The 17,558-nt window shown below is 39.9% G+C and overlaps 1 protein-coding gene across 1 annotated transcript in view; it reads right to left on the bottom strand.

Moving 5' to 3' along the window:
* The window catches only part of ATG14 (autophagy related 14), a gene marked incomplete at its 5' end in the record, with an annotated part of 35,485 nt that overhangs the window by 15,974 nt on the left and 1,953 nt on the right, over positions 1-17,558 (bottom strand). Inside the window, 4 exons of the mRNA XM_006767731.2 lie at positions 644-881; positions 2,411-2,492; positions 3,594-3,636; positions 5,407-5,469. Of these exons, the coding sequence (XP_006767794.1) occupies positions 644-881; positions 2,411-2,492; positions 3,594-3,636; positions 5,407-5,469 (426 nt within the window). The remainder of the gene's footprint in view (positions 1-643; positions 882-2,410; positions 2,493-3,593; positions 3,637-5,406; positions 5,470-17,558) is intronic.

Genomic DNA, 17,558 nt, shown 5'->3' with positions numbered 1-17,558 from the left:
TCCAAAAGGAATCTGTGGCCTCTTTCATGTTCCCCTGGCAGGACCCGGCCCACGACAATTTAATGTGGCATAATGTTTCTGTTTTGTCAGCTTTTTTACCCGCTTTGGCCTGACTAGTTGTCTTTTGACTCAACAGGTTATCCCTGTACTGCTGCTAAGAGTAGACTGAAGATACCCGGCACTTAACAGCTAGTCAGCAGTAAAAGGCTGTCACCATGGAAGAAACCCCAAGCACCAGGTGCTTTCTTCCACTTTAGCTCCCAATCCTATGTGAAGTCGGCATCTATTATCCCTGACTTTGAGGTTTAAGAACCTGCCTCACAGCATATAACTAATAAACAACCCGATTGGGATTGCAGCTGACATCGGCCATCAGATGGTTTTTTGATCAGGGTGAGTCAGCACCTCATCGGGAAGCTGTAAGTGTACACAAGCTCCTCCGAGGGCCACCGCCCTTTACCTTGGCTGCCTCCCCAACTTCATGCAATGTGCAGTGTTTGCTGAAGCAGATAAGACGTCATTCAATTTAATTACCAGGAAAGCCAATGGCCCAGAATGAGGTCAAATAAATGAGGTGCTGACACACTTAAAAAATACTTGATTTTGGGACCTGATGTAGAGTCAAAAGACTTGCTTACTGTACCTCGCACCAGTCTTCACTTCCTCAATTGGGAAGATGACAGAGGTGAGCTCTAATATATGAGACCGCCGAAGATCTGCCAGACGCTCGTAATGACTTTTTAAGTCGATGGTCTTTTTTTCTACTAGGTCCCCCAGTTTGCGGTTATGCCTCTGGATCTTCTCCTTTTTCTCTTGATGCCGCTGTGCTCGAGTATAAAGCTTCTGATTCTTTTCCTTGGTTTTGAGAAGGCCTTCAGAATCTAAAATAAATCAAACTCAACAATTATCTCTACAAATAGGTCCTGGAATCTAAGAACTCCCTTAGGTTGTGAGCATGGCAACTAGCCTGCATTATGTTCTAAAGAGCAGGGTTCGGGACCCCGGCAGACCATCAGAACCACCCAGAGCAGTGGACTCAAAGTGTGGCCTACGTATGTATCCGGGTCGGTCTGCAAACTTTTCCCAATCAGACAAGAGATGTGCAGAAATACAGACTAAGTTTAGAAAATGTCTACTTTGACATGGCAATTTGACATTGCCATAAAATTCAAGCGTATGACCATCTTTCTAGTAATTTATTTTATTATACTTTATGAAAGTATTGGTATCAGTTTGTGAAGGATTGGAAATCAAAGAGAAACTACTGGTCTTTTACTACAGACAGTTTCAGAACCACTGACCCAGTCCCCATGCATGAGATTGTATTTCCTAAATCCAGGGTGGGTCCCAAAATTCTCTCTCTAGGTTTTAAAAAGGTTCCCAGATCTCTCTGCCAGGGATGGAAACCACTGTTTTAAGTTTACTGCTTTAGAACCATTCATTTTATTCTCTGTGGTTGCTGCTTTTGTATTTTGGTGCGAGGAATCTATTAGAGCTGATCAAAGTTTTAAACTTGATCACCAGAGAACTGCACAAGGTCAGTAAATTCAGCAATTTGAGGCGGTTCTCAGATACCTGGTAGCCAATCCCTGGGGTGAACATCACGGAAGCGTGAGGAAAGAGGTACACCAAGTTCAAGGTTAAATGACAAGTCCCTACACTGCTGCTGTACCAGAGGCTTTGGAGGATGTGTGCCAAACCCAGTGAGTAATTGACTACCTGCAGTCCTGGGTGCCCCTTCATCATGCTGCCCTGCTTCTCTCTTGTTAATCCTGTGAAACTCCACAGAACTGTATGAGGACAAATGTCTTCAAAGGAAACTTTAACTCCACTATCAAGATATTAACCCTTCACAAGATATTGCTTCTGAAAGCAATGAACAGGAGAGGGATTCACAAGGTCTGATGGTGACTCATTCTAAACTTTAAACACTGACCTTCAGAAATATACAGAGTATTTCCAAGGATGTAGGATTTCTAAGAGAACTCTCTTAAATTTTGATAACCACATATTGATAGAGTATCAGTAAAAGTATAATGTAAAATTAATACAGATTAAAATATGTATAAAATACACTAATGGAGAAAAAAAATATTCTATGCCTCTGGTAGGAACTAATAATTATAAATGGATTCCAACTTAGACTTGGAGTCTCCTCTATAGCTAAGGCAAATGGGAAACATATGTTCCTTAACTTTTTTAAAGTGAGAAAGGTAGCAGGTTATTTAAAGGTTTTTACATAAGAGTCCCTTCACAAACGTTTCATAAGGAGAGGAAGGTGAGCAGTAACTTTTCCAGGATGCTGTTACCCCTACTCCTCTCTCTTTCTCTGCCTCTCTAATCTATTAATCCCATGAAATTCCACATGAGCTCTTTATTAGGGCTGGAGGGAGGGGCTCCAATTACTTACTTTTCTTCATTTCTTCATTTCCTTTGCATATTGTTTGTTTCAGCTGTTCAATCCTCATCTTGCAGGACATTATTTTCCATCTCTTAAAAAGTATGCAATAAATATCAGAAATGGTCTCATAATTAATATGATTATCTACCCAGTATCACCACCGATTTTTCAGGTATATCTTAGAAAATATAATGAAAACTGTTATGTACTATAGCTTCTATAACTATGTCAGATTACCAAAAAGAAAAAAAAATGTGTTATTATGGCTCAATGGAGAAGCTGTTAGAAAATTAAAGAGAAATTCACAGAAAAATATTTTGCAGGATATTCTCTTAACATGCTCTGTTCAATATATAGCCACTGGCCACATGTGGTTATTTAAAAGTCAATTAAAATTACATAAAATAACAAAATTCAGCCTGGCCGGGGTGGCTCAGTGATTGAGCCACATGAACTAGGAGGACAGGGTTTGATTCCCAGTCAGGGCACGTGGGTTCAATCCCCAGGAGCGAGCTTGAAGGAGGCAGCTGATCAATGATTCTTTCTCATTACTGATGTTTCTATCTCTCTCCCTCTTAATTCCTCTCTCTAAAATCAATAAAAATATATTTTTAAAAATTCAGTTTCTTACACTACCCATATGTCTTATGCTCAACCAATGCTCAACACATGTGGCTAATGGCTACCATCCATATTGGTCTGTGTAGATATAGAACATTTGCATCATCACAGAAAGTTCTGTTTATGCCCTGAGGATTAACAAAACAAACATAAAATGTTTTCTTTTATGGCCTATCAAGGTCCTCACTCCTAAATTACATAAAAACTTTCCCCTATTTTCTTTTCACATTTTTATGAGTTTACTTTTCACATTTAATCATTACTCTATTTAAACTGTGTATGTTTATGATGGGTACGTTTTCTCCAAAAGGATAGCCCATTGTTCTTATATTTCTATGTCACTACCAGACTTCATAACCTTTACAACAGCTCCCTAATGAACTGTCAACACCCTGGTTTTGGTCCCCCCCAAAATATCTGAGAAGCCACACTACAAATATATTCAAAGAGAGGACTTCCAAAAATGAACAAAAACAAATTTAAACTCACAATGATTTTTGAAGCACCACCAACTTAAAAACATGTAACCTCAAGTACAAAGAATATTATTTAAATAGTTCTTACAGCTTACCAACTGATCTGTTATCCATTTTCCTTCCATAGCTTTTAACACTCTGTATGGAGAAGAGAGATACAGAATAAGCCCTTAAAAATTAAATTTTATAAAGCTCAAAAATGTAAAATCAGCCCTAACCGGTTTGGCTCAGTGGTAGAGAGTCAGCCTGCAGACTCAAGGGTCCCAGGTTCGATTCCGGTCAAGGGCATGTATCTTGGTTGCGGACACATCTCCAGTAGGGAGTGTGCAGGAGGCAGCTGATCGATGTTTCTCTCTCATTGATGTTTCTAACTCTCTATCTCTCTCCCTTCCTCTCTGTAAAGAATCAATAAAATATATATTTTTTTAAAAATGTAAAATCAACAACTTTTAAATACAACTTCTTATAAATGGCTTGAAATAGCAAAATGGGACTGAAGTAAAGTGTTTTCCAAATTCGTTCTCTGCAATTTTTTCTCACCTTCTTCTTTTTGCACCTCTAACACAGTCTGGAGCCTTTCTGTAGACGTTCATCATAAACTTCCAGAACAGCCAGAGCCTTTGTCCTCAGTCATAACTAATAATTCCCGTCAACCATAATTACTGATAGTTACAAGAGAACTCATGACTAAAAATGCTAAGATCATTACAGAAAGAAAAGGCACAAGCCAGTATCTGAGAATATCTGTTTTATGGAGTGAAGTGTTCTATAAAAATAGAAGTTTCTGCCCTGGCCAGTGCGGCTCCGCTGGCTGGAGCACCGTCCTGTACACTGAAAGGCTTTGAACCCCAGTCCTCGTGTGTGCAGGAAGGCAACTGGTCATTGTTCCTTCCCTTTCCATGTGTCCCTTTCTCTCTTTCTTAAAAAAAAATAAGCATGGTGTCAGGGAAGAATTTAAATATAAATAAATAGTTTCTATGGTTGAATAAATGAGAGAAATAACCAAGTTAAATTAATCCAAGCAGGTTTCGCTAATGCAGCGGTTCTCAACTTGTGGGTCGCGACCCCTTTGGCGGTTGAACGATCCTTTCACAGGGGTTGCCTAAGACCATCCTGCATATCAGATATTTACATTACGATTCATAGCAGTAGCAACATTACAGTTATGAAGTAGCAACGAAAATAATTTTATGGTTGGGTCACAACATGAGGAACTGTATTTAAAGGGCCAGAAGGTTGAGAACCACTGCTCTAATGTGAGGCATCTCAGGCTATTTAATCCACTTATGAATGTGTTTATCTGACCAGGGGTGTGTCTGCAGAACAGTGACTGGGTCCGTTTGGAATAGGAGACTTTATAGGAAAATTCTCAAATCCAGAGTGTGAGAGATGCGCCAGCAGTGCTCAATAAAAACTCACATTCCCAGGCCTCCCCTCAGACCTACTGAATCAGAACACCTGAGGATAGGATTTTAAGAATCTGCATTTTTAACCATTACCTCAGTTAATGAATTCTGATATAGATGATCTGCAGACCACACTTTGCAAAAACACTGATAGAGAAGAAAGTTAAATGGAAGCAGTAACATCCTATAGTAGCCACCATCACTAACTTAAGTCTAACATGCCTACTGTCCTGGACCCGTCTGCCACATACCAATGATCAGGTGGGGGGTTAATTCATCCATCCCATCGCTAGTGCCTACTATGCACAGGCACCAGGGCTGATCCCAATATTTTCTAGAAACTTGATAACTCTCCTATTTTGCTTCTCCAAGATGCACTGCTCTTCTGTACTTTCAGATTCTATCCTAAATTTAGTAATTTAGCAATCCATATATCTGCATATCACAGCACTGAATTAAACCACATAACCTCCACTAATTAAAAAGGCAAATGAAGACTCACTTTTTTTGAAATTCTTCCTGTTTGCTCTTAAGTTGGCTTAACCGTTCCTTCTTGTCTATAAACCTGTAAGAAAAAAAATTGTTTTATTAAAATATTCTTTTTTTTTCAGTTCAATCAGATTATATGAACTCTTGGGAAGCCAATCATTTCTGCAGACTCACTTGGAAATGTCACTGACAGTAAGTACTATACACAACTTCTCAATGGGATGCATGTGACTGCTCACCACTTGGTTATTTTAAAGTTAAATTCAAACTCTCAGCTTCAAAATTCTGTCATGGGTTTATAAAATGTCTATAAGTTTCCACCCCTAGGTTAAATTATTCCCAAACAGGCACATTAGAGCACTAATGTGAATTTTGAAAAAAACCTGAGGCTTCTATTATAAAAACTAGAGGCCTGATACACAAAATTCATGCAAGAGTAGGCCTTTGCAGTCACGGCGGCTGCCTCAATCCCATGGCTGCAGCCCTGGCTTTGTCTGGGAGGTCATCCGGATGCAGGCCCATCCCTGGCCCAGGCCCTGGGCCGGGCTCATGCAGGAGGCAACCAATCGATATGTTTCTCTCACATCAATATTTCTCTGTCTTTCCCTTTCCTGAAAATCAATGGAGAAAATATCCTTGGGTGAAGATAAACAAAAAAATAAAAATTTAATTATTAAGCTTAATTTAATCCTGCTCTCACTTATCAATTTGTTCCTTATATTTTTAAAGTACAATTTTTCTCTCACTTATTTTATTGCTAGTCATTGGAGACTAAAAAATTACTTAGTAAAAAGTTACCAAAAGGAAGGGATATCATATTGCAGTGAGTCTTCTGTCAGTCTTCTACTCTCATACTTATTTTCTTACTGTTACCTATTTGGGTTTGCCCCTTTTTTGCAGCTTATGGTAAAAACTCAAATCATTGATTTTATGCCCCCTTCTTTTTATATAACCATATAAAGTTATAAATTCCCCCCTAAGTATGGTTTTAGCTACACCAAAAATGTTGATGAAGTGTATTTAGTTTGAAATTTCTAATTTCCCATAAGATTCCTTTGATTCACAAGTTATTTACAGGTATATTGTTTAATTTCCAGATATAAGGGCTTTCTTAGGTAACTTACTGTTGTTATTTTCTTAATTCTGATGTGGGTATAGAATATACTGTGAGATTTCAATCTTTTGATTTGAGACTGCCTTGCATTTGGTTTGCCTCAGTGAAAGTTCCACGTGCCCTTGAAAGAACGTGTATTCTCCAGCTGCTGGCTACAGTGCTCTATAAGATCAACTAGCCGCAGGTGTCTAACAGTGTCATTCGGATCTTCTAGATCTGTGCTGCTCAATATGGTAAACACCAGTCACACGTGGCTACTGAACACCTGAAATGTGGCTTGTTGCTTAATAAGGATTTGATTTTAGAATCGCATGACTAACATTGTGCAACTGATTTTCAATTGAGTTAACAGTGGCTCGCTATTTTCAAGGAAACAATGGTGCTACAGCAACATGGTTGTACAGTCTAAGGACAGGCTTTTGCCTGTCTCCTGAATTTCTAGCCTAAATGAAAACAATTTAACAGAATAACAGCCCTAAAAATCTCTTCCTTACTAGTCTCTCTAAAACACTAGTTCTATAACACCATGTTTGAAACATACCCAAATGGTCTAATTATGACCATTTAATAGCCACTGGAAATGTACAATCCTATCTAATAAAGAGGGAATATGCTCATTGACCCTCATGCCATCGCAAAGATGGCGCCAATAAGGAGGGAATATGCTAATTGACTGCCCCGCCCTCAAAGATGGCAGCACCCACAACCAAAAAGGAGGGAATATGCTAACGGACTGCCCTGCTCTCAAAGATGGCAGCACCCACAGCCAATGAGGGACTATGCTAGTTGACTGCACCGTGCTCAAAGACGGCAGCGCCCACAGCCAATAAGGAGGGAATATGCTAATTGACTGCCACGCAGGCGCAGCAAGGCTGGGCCCGCCCCCAGGAAGGCCCGGCCACTCCACATGCCTGCCTCCAGAGACCCCCAGTTCCCTCAGCTCCCCAGCCACCCAGGGCCAGACTGCAATTCAGGTAACCAGGGCTGGCCGAGGCTTGCGCTGCCGGCAGTGGCAGCAGCAGAAGTGTGATGTGGGCATCGCCTTCCCCTGATCGCCAGGTCGCCTCCCGCCCCTGAGGGCTCCCGGACTCTGAGAGGGGGCAGACCAGGCTGAGGGACCCTCCTCCAATGCATGAATTTTCATGCACCGGGCCTCTAGTACATAATATATTAAAGAAAAATGCAAATCAAGCCCAGCTGGTGTGGCTCAGTGGTTGAGCATAAACTCATGAACCAGGAGGTCACGGTTTGGTTCCCAGTCAGGGCACATATCCAGGTTGCGGGCTCGGTCCCCAGTTGGGACCCATGGGGGCTGGGGGTACCTGAAACCAATGGTTCACTCTCATGTTGATTTCTCTCTCTCTCTCTCTCTCAAAGCAATAAAAACATATTTTTTAAAAATTCAGTTCCTGTTATACTAATCCCATTTCAATAGCCCAAATGGTTGGCTTTCTACACTTGAAAGTGTAGAAACAGAACACTATGGCAGAAGTTCTATTGGTAGCACTGCAATGGCCAGTAAGGTGGTTAGTGCATGGAACAGTGCTAGAAAACTCAGAAACCAATGTGAATGTAGACAAACCCAGACACTCATCAATTAACTTATCAGGCTTATTGTGTGCCTGCAACTTATAACAAAAAATCTGCCACAATATTAAAAAATCTAATGATATGTTCTGTAGCTTGGACATATTACTTATTTGTTTTACGCTTCCATTTCCTTGTATATAAAAAAGAGAAACTAATGTGGTATTTATTTCTATTTCACTAAGGCAATGTGGTGATTCATGGTCCCGTAACCTGAAGGATATGACAAACTGACAAGATTCATCAAACCATGCAAAAAAAAGAACTGACAGAGGAAAATAAAATCTTGCTTTTAGAAGTTATGAAAGTCCTCCTTTCAGATGTCATAAAAATGCCACGGCACTTTGCACTAGAACAAACTGGGATGACAAACAACTTTGTTCAGATCTAAAAGCTGGTTGATTCTCTTGAGCTTTGTTAACACACACACACACACACACACACACACACACAATTAAAACAAATACACAGTTGACAGCAAGAATAATAAACAGAAGATAATTCCTACTGTACCAAACAGTTCATGAGTCATGGTATCCTTGATGAAGGAAATTAAAACTAAATGGTGTTAACAAAGCTAAACAGCAGATGGTATCAAGGAATGTGGCTAGGTCAGCATTTCAACTGCTCATTAGCACACTCATCCATTCTCTGCATTCTCCATCCCACTACTCATGGAAATAGATAAAAAATTCATTCCAGCCCTAGCCAGTTTGGCTCAGTGGATAGAGCCGTTGGCCTGTGGACTGAAGGGTCCCAGGTTCGATTCCAGTCAAGGGCACATGCCCAGGTTGCAGGCTCCGTCCCCAGTGGGGGCATGCAGGAGGCAGTCAATAAATGATTCTCTCTCATCACTGATGTTCTATCTTCTCTCTCCCTCTCCCTTCCTCTCTGAAATCAATAAAAATATATATAATAAAAATAAATTTAAAAAAATTCATTCCATAAGTCTGTGCTTTATCAATATGGTTTCCAACAAATGGAAAGATTAACAGATAGTCATTATATTCAAACCAGACTTGACTCAAAAACGAGCCCTGGTTAGTGTGGCTCAGTTGGTTGGAGCGTCACCACATATGCCAAAAGGTTGTGGGTCCCATTCCTGATCAGGGCACATATTTCCCCCCTACTCTTCTCTTCCTTCTAAAGTCAATAAGCATATCCTCTGTGAGGATTTTATTTTTTTAAGTAGGGGGAAGGAATCATATTATATGTACTTTCAAGTTGGGTTTATCACATAAAATATTCTGTATGTATGTTTTTCCATGTCAAGAACATATAAGTATCTCATTCTTGAACAGATACACACAATTTCTTACAATAGACCTCATATATTTTACTTAAAAAAAAACACCTCACCTGAGGATATTTTTCTGTGGATTTTTTAGAGAGAGAGTGGGAGAGGAAAAGACAGAAGAAATATCGATATGAAATAAACACATAGATTGATTGCCTCCTGCACCAGCCCAACCACGTGCCTGCAACTGAGGTACATGCCCTTGACCGGAATCAAACCTGGGACCCTTCAGTCAACTGAGGTACATGCCCTTGACCGGAATCAAACCTGGGACCCTTCAGTCCTAAGGCCAACGCTCTATCCACTGAGCCAAACAGGCTAGGGCATATAATCTACTTATATAAACTCCTTTAAACATCGCCAATTTTTCACTATTATCAATATTATGAATGAATATCTTCGTGCATAAATCTTTACAAGCTTTTAAGATTCTCTATGAGAAAGTCTAATAAATAAAATAAATTGCTAGGTCAAATATTTACAAGCAAAATTCTGGCAGTTATTTTTAGTTTTCTTCTGGATAATTCACAACCCCACCAGTAACAGAATCGGGTTTTTCACACCCTCCCTAAACACTGCACATTTTAGTCTTTGCTAACCTGATTGGCTTTACCACCCCTTTCCCCCAAAGATAGTTCATAATTCAAATAATTTATTTCACTAGAAATGAATGCCCTTTCCCTATATAATTAGCCATTTAGTTTTCTTTTGTTATTTCTGTCTATGTCCCTTGTCCATCTTTCTACAGTTTTTTAAGGATTAGGGAAATTAGCCATTTTTCTTTCATACATCTTGAAAAATCTCCTACCTCAATCTGCTTTCTGACTACTCATGTTTCTGTTCTACAGAATTTTCCAACTTTTATGCAGATACATTTATCAATTTTGTGTTGGTTTGTTCAATGACTTCAGTGTTTTGTGGTTTCTGAAAGGAATCTACCAGTGAACCTGTCCTGTGCACCATGGCTTTTACAACAGTTTCCTATATTTTCTCACCCAATTTAAAAAGGCCTTCTACATTATCTACCAAATTTCTCCACTTATAAGATTTGTTTTCTTCCCTAAAAAAGTACTTCCTTAAACTGATTACTGTTTCCTAAATTCTTCCATACTTTTACAACTAATTATTTCTTTTCCATTAAAAAAAAAAATTCCCTTAAGTTGACCTCAAATCATTCTCCCTTCAATAGAGGTGAAAGGGAATGAGAGAGGTAATCACCCAGCACCCCGGTGGTACAAGAGACGGCACACCACCCAGTGCAGGCTTCCGAGGGAGCTTTGTGTGAGCTATGCCTATCTGGGCTAAGACTTGGGATAAGTTAGAGCTGGCCCTGTTAAGGGAAGGAAGTCATTATGGACAGAGGAAATTATGTTTCACAAGATAAAAAATTAATCTCTGCACCAGAGCATCAACACTCCCAAGTGGGATATTGAGGATAGAAGTGTGCTACTAATGCGTGTGAGCCTTGGCTACTGACAATCATGGGCAACTGAGAACTATCCACAGGTTACCATTCATAAATATCCCATATTACCAGAAAAACAGCACCAGGGCAGGCTCTCTATTAGGGATCCACATCAATTCTGTGCTATGTGATAGATAATTAACATCTTTATAACACCTACAACTATTAAGCCACCTACCGAGCACTTAGATGTCCCAAGCACAGCACCTTTTACAAAATAACCAATCCCTTCATCTGCCTGCCCAGTCCTTTCCCTCACCCTAAGGCTGTATGTTTACTTTGTGCCTAGGGTTATGGCAATAGGAAGGTCTGAGAAACCTTTAATGTATTATAACTACTAACATATTATAGAAAGGGAAAAAAAATCCAAAACTTTCAACTAAGCAATTGAAGGCCTAAAAAGTATTCTGTCTACTTCTTTATGTATTTCTGTACTTTACAATTTTCTACAATACTCACACATATACTTTTACAATCAGAAAAAAGATAAATAATCAATGAAAATTTCTCATGTTCACCCCCTGAGGATCACATCTACTATAAAAATCCTATAGAAAAAAAAATCCTACAGAATAAAGAGGGAATATGCAAATTGAGCATCACTCCACCACAAAGATGGTGGTGCCCACAGAGGAGGCAGGGGTTTCCGTAACACAAGATGGCTGCACCCACAGTGGAGGTCAAGTTCCCGTAAAGAGTCTTAATGAGCAATTAGCAGGGACCTGCGGCTGCATCCCCCTCCAAGTGGGGATTGATGGGGGACCTCAAGGCACACACCCCCGCCCGGCAGGGCTTGACAGGGGGGCCTCAGGCCATGCTCCCCGCTTGGCAGGGCTTGACAGGGGATCTCAGGCCACGTCCCCCACCCGGTACGGCTTGACAGGGGACCTCAAGGCGTGCCTCCCGCCCGGCGGGGCTTGACAAGGGTGAGACCAGCCGGGTCTGGATCTAGCCCACAAGCTATCATCTATTGCATTGACTCTAGCACTATCCAGTTTTGTGAGATTTGATGGCTCGTAACCCGAATATTAGCTCGCAACTCAAAAAGCAAAATATCGGCCGAGAGACGGGTCATATCTCGAAAAACTCGTTAGTCAGGACACTCGTAAGTCAAGGCCCATTGTATTAAAATATTTCCTCTAAATAAACCCCTTTTAATGTGCATGAATTTCGTGCAACAGGCCACTAGTACATATATAATCCCCTTAAAGTATCTAAAGTTCTTAGGTCCCTTGAGACAGGTCATATTTTTTTGGTTCCTTAAATGTAAGGGGGAGAAATAAACACACTGTTTTTAAGTTACTGTGGGGAGTTTTACCCATCACTGATTTGGGCCCAGATTGTGGAAGAATTAATGGCTATTTCTGGATATAGAAATAAGGCAGCCAGGCTTCTTAGGTAAGTGAGAGCATAGCAATCTCCTTGTTTAAGTGAAGGTGGTTAAAGAAGTAACTATTTCCTGAATTAGGATATGAACACAGTAGGAATTACTAGCCATCAAATTTTTCTTCCTTAGCTTTAGGCATATACTAGTAAGGGTGGAATGGTTATGGACAAATGCAATAGGGAAAAAACATGGTCCTCATCAGTATGGTTTTTTTTTTTAAAATATATTTTATTGAGTTTTTACAGAGAGGAAAGGAGAGAGATAGAGTTAGAAACATCGATGAGAGAGAAACATCGACCAGCTGCCTCCTGCACACTCCCCACTGGGGATGTGCCCGCAACCAAGGTACATGCCCTTGACCGGAATCGAACCTGGGACCTTTCAGTCCGCAAGCCGATGCTCTATCCACTGAGCCAAACCGGTTTCGGCATCAGTATGGTTTTTATGTTAGAATATTTAGGATTTCAGAAAATACAGTAAAAACACTCCACTGGCAGGAATGAAGGTTAAGTCAGTAGAAAACGGAAACTAGGTAGCATTTAGTCTCCTAACTTGTAAAATGGGAAAACTGCTTACAGGACTTGGTTACAGGGATTAAACAATATAAATGTGAAAGCATCAAGTACAGGCACTTAGCACATAATATACTCTAGCTTCCCTTTTCTTCATTATAATGAGTGATTTAGCATTTAATCTTACGAATGTATTAAACTGAACTATATATATATATATACACACATATATATATACACACATATAGTTCAGATCTGGAAGTGAATTTAAAAATTAGCATAGTCTAGGCACAACTCCTCTGTTTCTTCACTTTTAAGACAGGTTATTAACACATAGCTTTGTGGTAGGAAATAAATGGCAGATAAAAAATGTGAAAGCCTTTCATAAATTCTAAAAGGTATGATGAAGCGTAGCCAGTGATACTGACTGAAAACCAAACTTATATTTTCTTAGCAGATACAATCAAACAGCAGTAAGGGTGGTAAACTCTTGTCTAAAGGTGGAGAGATCATCTACCTGTAGAGCTTTTGTTCTGCTGAGTGAGGCATACAAATGTGGTCTCAGAACTGAATTCTTAAGACAACAGATTTTTATAGACAGGCTATTGTCACTGACAACCAAAAGAATACTAGAGGGACACAGAAATATCTAAAAGATAATTTTTTGGATGTTGGTTGTGTTTTCCCCTTGAAATCTTCAGTAATGTCTAAATTTCTTGTTCATCCTTTATCACACTTCAGTTTGTTTAGTGCCTATATTTCTGTTTCCTGGTAAAATGTAGTAATATAGTCTTAAAACTCATTAGTGAAGGTAATGCTGCATCATTCCTGAAAATGCTCATAAAATATGTCTGCCTTTTTAATCCACACTTTAATCCAACAGGCAGATTTGGTGCTAGTCTCTGGGTATCCTCACATTATGCTCCCCATCCCATCCCTACCCCTATTATAAACCAATAACTGATTTCTTTCCAGTTTTGACTGGGAAGATGGCTTTAACTTGTAAGTTCCCTATTGAGCAACGGTGCTTTTTTTGGTATCAGATAAATGTATAATCCAGAAAACTATATTCCTGTTAAAAGACCTGTAATTGCTGCCCTAGCTGGTTTGGCTCAGTGGATAGAGCGTCAGCCTGTGGACTGAAGGGTCCCAGGTTCGATTCCAGTCAGGGGCACATGCCCAGGTTGCGGGCTTGATCCCCAGTGGGGGTGCATGCAGGAGGCAGCCAATTGATGATACTCTCTCATCATTGATGTTTCTGTCTCTCTTTCTCCCTCTCCCTTCCTCTCTGAAATCAATAAAAATATATTTTTTTTAAAAAGACCTGTAATTGTAAAATGTTCACCAGTACAATCCAAGGATTGTGTTGGAGTCCTGCTTAAATCATTTCTTTTCATCTCTTAAAAAAGCACACAAGTTAAAAGGCAGGTGAAAAAGCGGAGAAGTAAGTGGGTATTGTCTTAGGACTGGGGCCAAGGTGAGAGATGAGGAAAGGATAGTGTTGGTGAGAATACCGTGGTATAAGGAAGTCTTCCCACTGAACAACAAAAAGGTAGTGTTTATAGATATTTTTCAACCAATCTGTCTACCAACTCTTACTTTTTACAAAATTACATAAAGACACAAGCTCCCTTCTTAGTTGTGAAAGGAACTATTATGAGATAGTTAGTCTTTAATATCTAATTTTCCTTGAACTGTTAAACTATTTTTTTAATATGTTTATGGCAGTGGTTCTCAACCTGTGGGTCGCGACCCCTTTGGTGGTCGAATGACCCTTTCTCAGGGGTCACCTAAGACCATCCTGCATATCAGATATTTACATTACAATTCGTAACAGTAGCAACATTACAGTTATGAAGTAGCAACGAAACTAATTTTATGGTTGGGTCACAACATGGGGAACTGTATTTAAAGGGCCAGAAGGTTAAGGACCACTATTTTATTGATTTTAGAGAGGAGGTGATGGGGAGAGAGTGATAGAAACATCAATGATGAGTCATTGATTGGCTGCCTCCTGCACACCGCCTACTGGGGATCAAGCCTGCAACCCGGACATGTGCCCTGACTGGGAATTGAACCCATGACCTCTTAGCTCATAGATTGATGCTCAACCACTGAGCCATGCTGGGCCAGTGAAACTATTAAAACCTGTATATTCAGATAGCCCATTAATGAGACTAAATTCTGTAACTTGCAAGAATGTTTTGTGTAGATAACTGCATCCAGTGAGAGCTCATAAAAAATGATTTGGCTTTTAGCACAATGGTTCTGGGTCTCAAGAGATTTTTTCATCCTAGCAGATATTTGGCATTGTTCTGGGAATGATGAAAACAAACTCCTCTTCTTAAGGAATACACAGTTCAGAAATGGGAACAAGGAAAAGTGACATGAAGCTGGCTTAGCAGACCGCTTTATTAGCAGTCTTCTTGTCCCTGAACCCTAAATTTTCTTTTTTATCTCTCAATTGTGAATGGTTCTGGCATTTGCTCTTTTTCTTGGTCAGAAAAAGAAAACCACTAGAACACACCTCTCTCCTGAAAATTCACTTTAAGGCTTAGATTTAGAAAAAAAATTGTTTTTTAAAGGTTTATTGCCGTTTATCATTCCTTCTACAATATGCCTACTGTGTGCTCCACTGCTGCTGTGCAAAATACTGGTGATGATTGAACAAAACCAGAATTCATGTCCTCATGAAACTACACTGTGGATGCAGAGCTCCTCCTCAAATAAACAACATTACACATCATGCGCACTACCAGACGGCATTGAGTACTGTGATAGGGAATAACGGGGGGAGAGAGGGAAGTGTGAATCTACCTTAGTGAAGGTCAGGGAAGCCTCACTAAGAAAGGAACATTAAAGTTAACACAGAAAGACAAGATGCCAATCAGAAGGTAAAGTGTTCCAGGCAGAGGGAACAGCAAGGGGAAGAGCCCAGTAGTGAAAAAGTTTAATGTGCTGGACGATTTAAGCATGAATAGCATGAGTTTATATATGAATGCTTAATATATGCTAGACTTCATGCTAAGTAGTTTAATGCATCCTCTTATGTAATCACTACCAGAAACCCCACCATTTTCAAAATGAAATAAACGAAGCATAGGCAAGGTTAACTTGTTCAAAATCACATAGCAAGTAGGGGAGCTTGGATTCAATTCAATGCAGTATCAATCCAAAGCCTACATTTTTAACTCAACCTTACAGCCAAAGTTAAAGATAAGCAACAGCCAAATCACGTGGGACTTTATAATCCATGGTAAGGGGGTTGGCTTTACTTTTTAATTAATTAACTTTTTTGAATTTTAAGCTCAGTGGAAAGTCATTGAAAGGTTTAAGCAAAACAATAACATTATCTGATTTACTTTTCTACAGGAGCTGTTGTGTGTTGGCCAGAGAGGCTGGGGAGGAGTTGTAGAGTTAAAAAAAAAAAAAAAAAAAAAGGAAACCAATAAGTAGCCAAGAGAGAAGTGAAGGCATTCTGGACTAGAGCAAATCAAATTAGACTTGCCAATTATTTGGATACATGAAAGATTTCCCAGGCTTCTGGCTTACTAACAAAGGGATTACCACGAAGGATAAAAAGAAAATGATTCAGGATCAGACAGTTTGGGAAAGAGAGGTAGATCCATTCAGTCATTCAACAAATCTTGCAATCTTATCCTCTACTATGTGAGGACATGGGAGAGTACAAAACTGGTCAAGTCTTGCCCTCATAGAGCTTACATCTTTGGAGTGGAGGGCAGTTAGACAAAAATAACATGTAAGCCACAGATGGAGATAATTGCTATGTAAGCCAATAAAGCAGGCCACCTGGGAAAGGAGGGGACCATTTTAATTGAGTGGTCAAAGAGTTTCTCTAATGAGCAGAGGCCTAAAGGAAACAAAGGCAGCCCTGACTATTTTGGGGAGAAGAGCTCCCAGCAGTGTGAAAAAGACTGCAATGCCATGAGGCAGAAGTGTGTTTTGTGAGTCTGGGGACTGGCAAGGAAGCCAGGTGGTATAGCAGAGTTGGTAAGGGGAAAATAATAGAACAGAGAACAGAACTCTGATTAAGGATGTCAGCTTTTTTACTCTGAAATCCTGGAAGCTTTCAGAGAGGAATGGAGGAGTGGTGTTACTCTGGTTGCAATATGGAAATAACACTATAAGGAAGCAAAGGCGGAAGCAGAGGCTCGCGAGGCATTGTTCCTTTGGTGGATCAGCGTAGTGATGAAAGGGTCAAGCTTAGGAGAGCTTTTGAACAGTGGATAGAATCTGTTGATGGGATTAGATGGGGGTAGCATTAACAGAGGAGTTAAGGAAGACTGTTTTTTGTCCCGTTACCAAAGAAGAATGAGGTTACCATTTACTGAGTTTGGCATGAGCATGGGAGGAACAGATTTATATTGGAAAATAACTTCAGTTTGCCAAGATAGAGATACTTATTACAAATTTAAATATAGATGTTGGGCAGGCAGCTGTTTTCTAGATTCCAGAGAGGTCTGGTTTGGATCTAGTCTGGCAGTCTTCAGCATATACCGTATTTGCCGGCGTATAAGACGACTGGGCGTATAAGACGACCCCCTAACATTTCCACTCAAAATACAGAGTTTGTTATATACTCGCCGTGTAAGACTACCCCCTCTTCCGCACACCTTCCACACACCAAATAAAAGGTAAAACAATATCAGATTTGATTTTAACATTTTAATTTATATTCAAATGCTTATGACATGCAGGAAAACTGTCACAAGGCTGTATGTAATCAAACATATACATAAAACAGTGCAAGTTTATTACCGGTAAACATACAGGTAATTCCAG

The sequence above is a fragment of the Myotis davidii genome, unplaced genomic scaffold (assembly GCF_000327345.1).
Source record: "Myotis davidii unplaced genomic scaffold, ASM32734v1 scaffold281, whole genome shotgun sequence".
Lineage (NCBI taxonomy): Eukaryota > Metazoa > Chordata > Mammalia > Chiroptera > Vespertilionidae > Myotis > Myotis davidii.
This window is presented reverse-complemented; position numbering and strand designations above follow the sequence as displayed.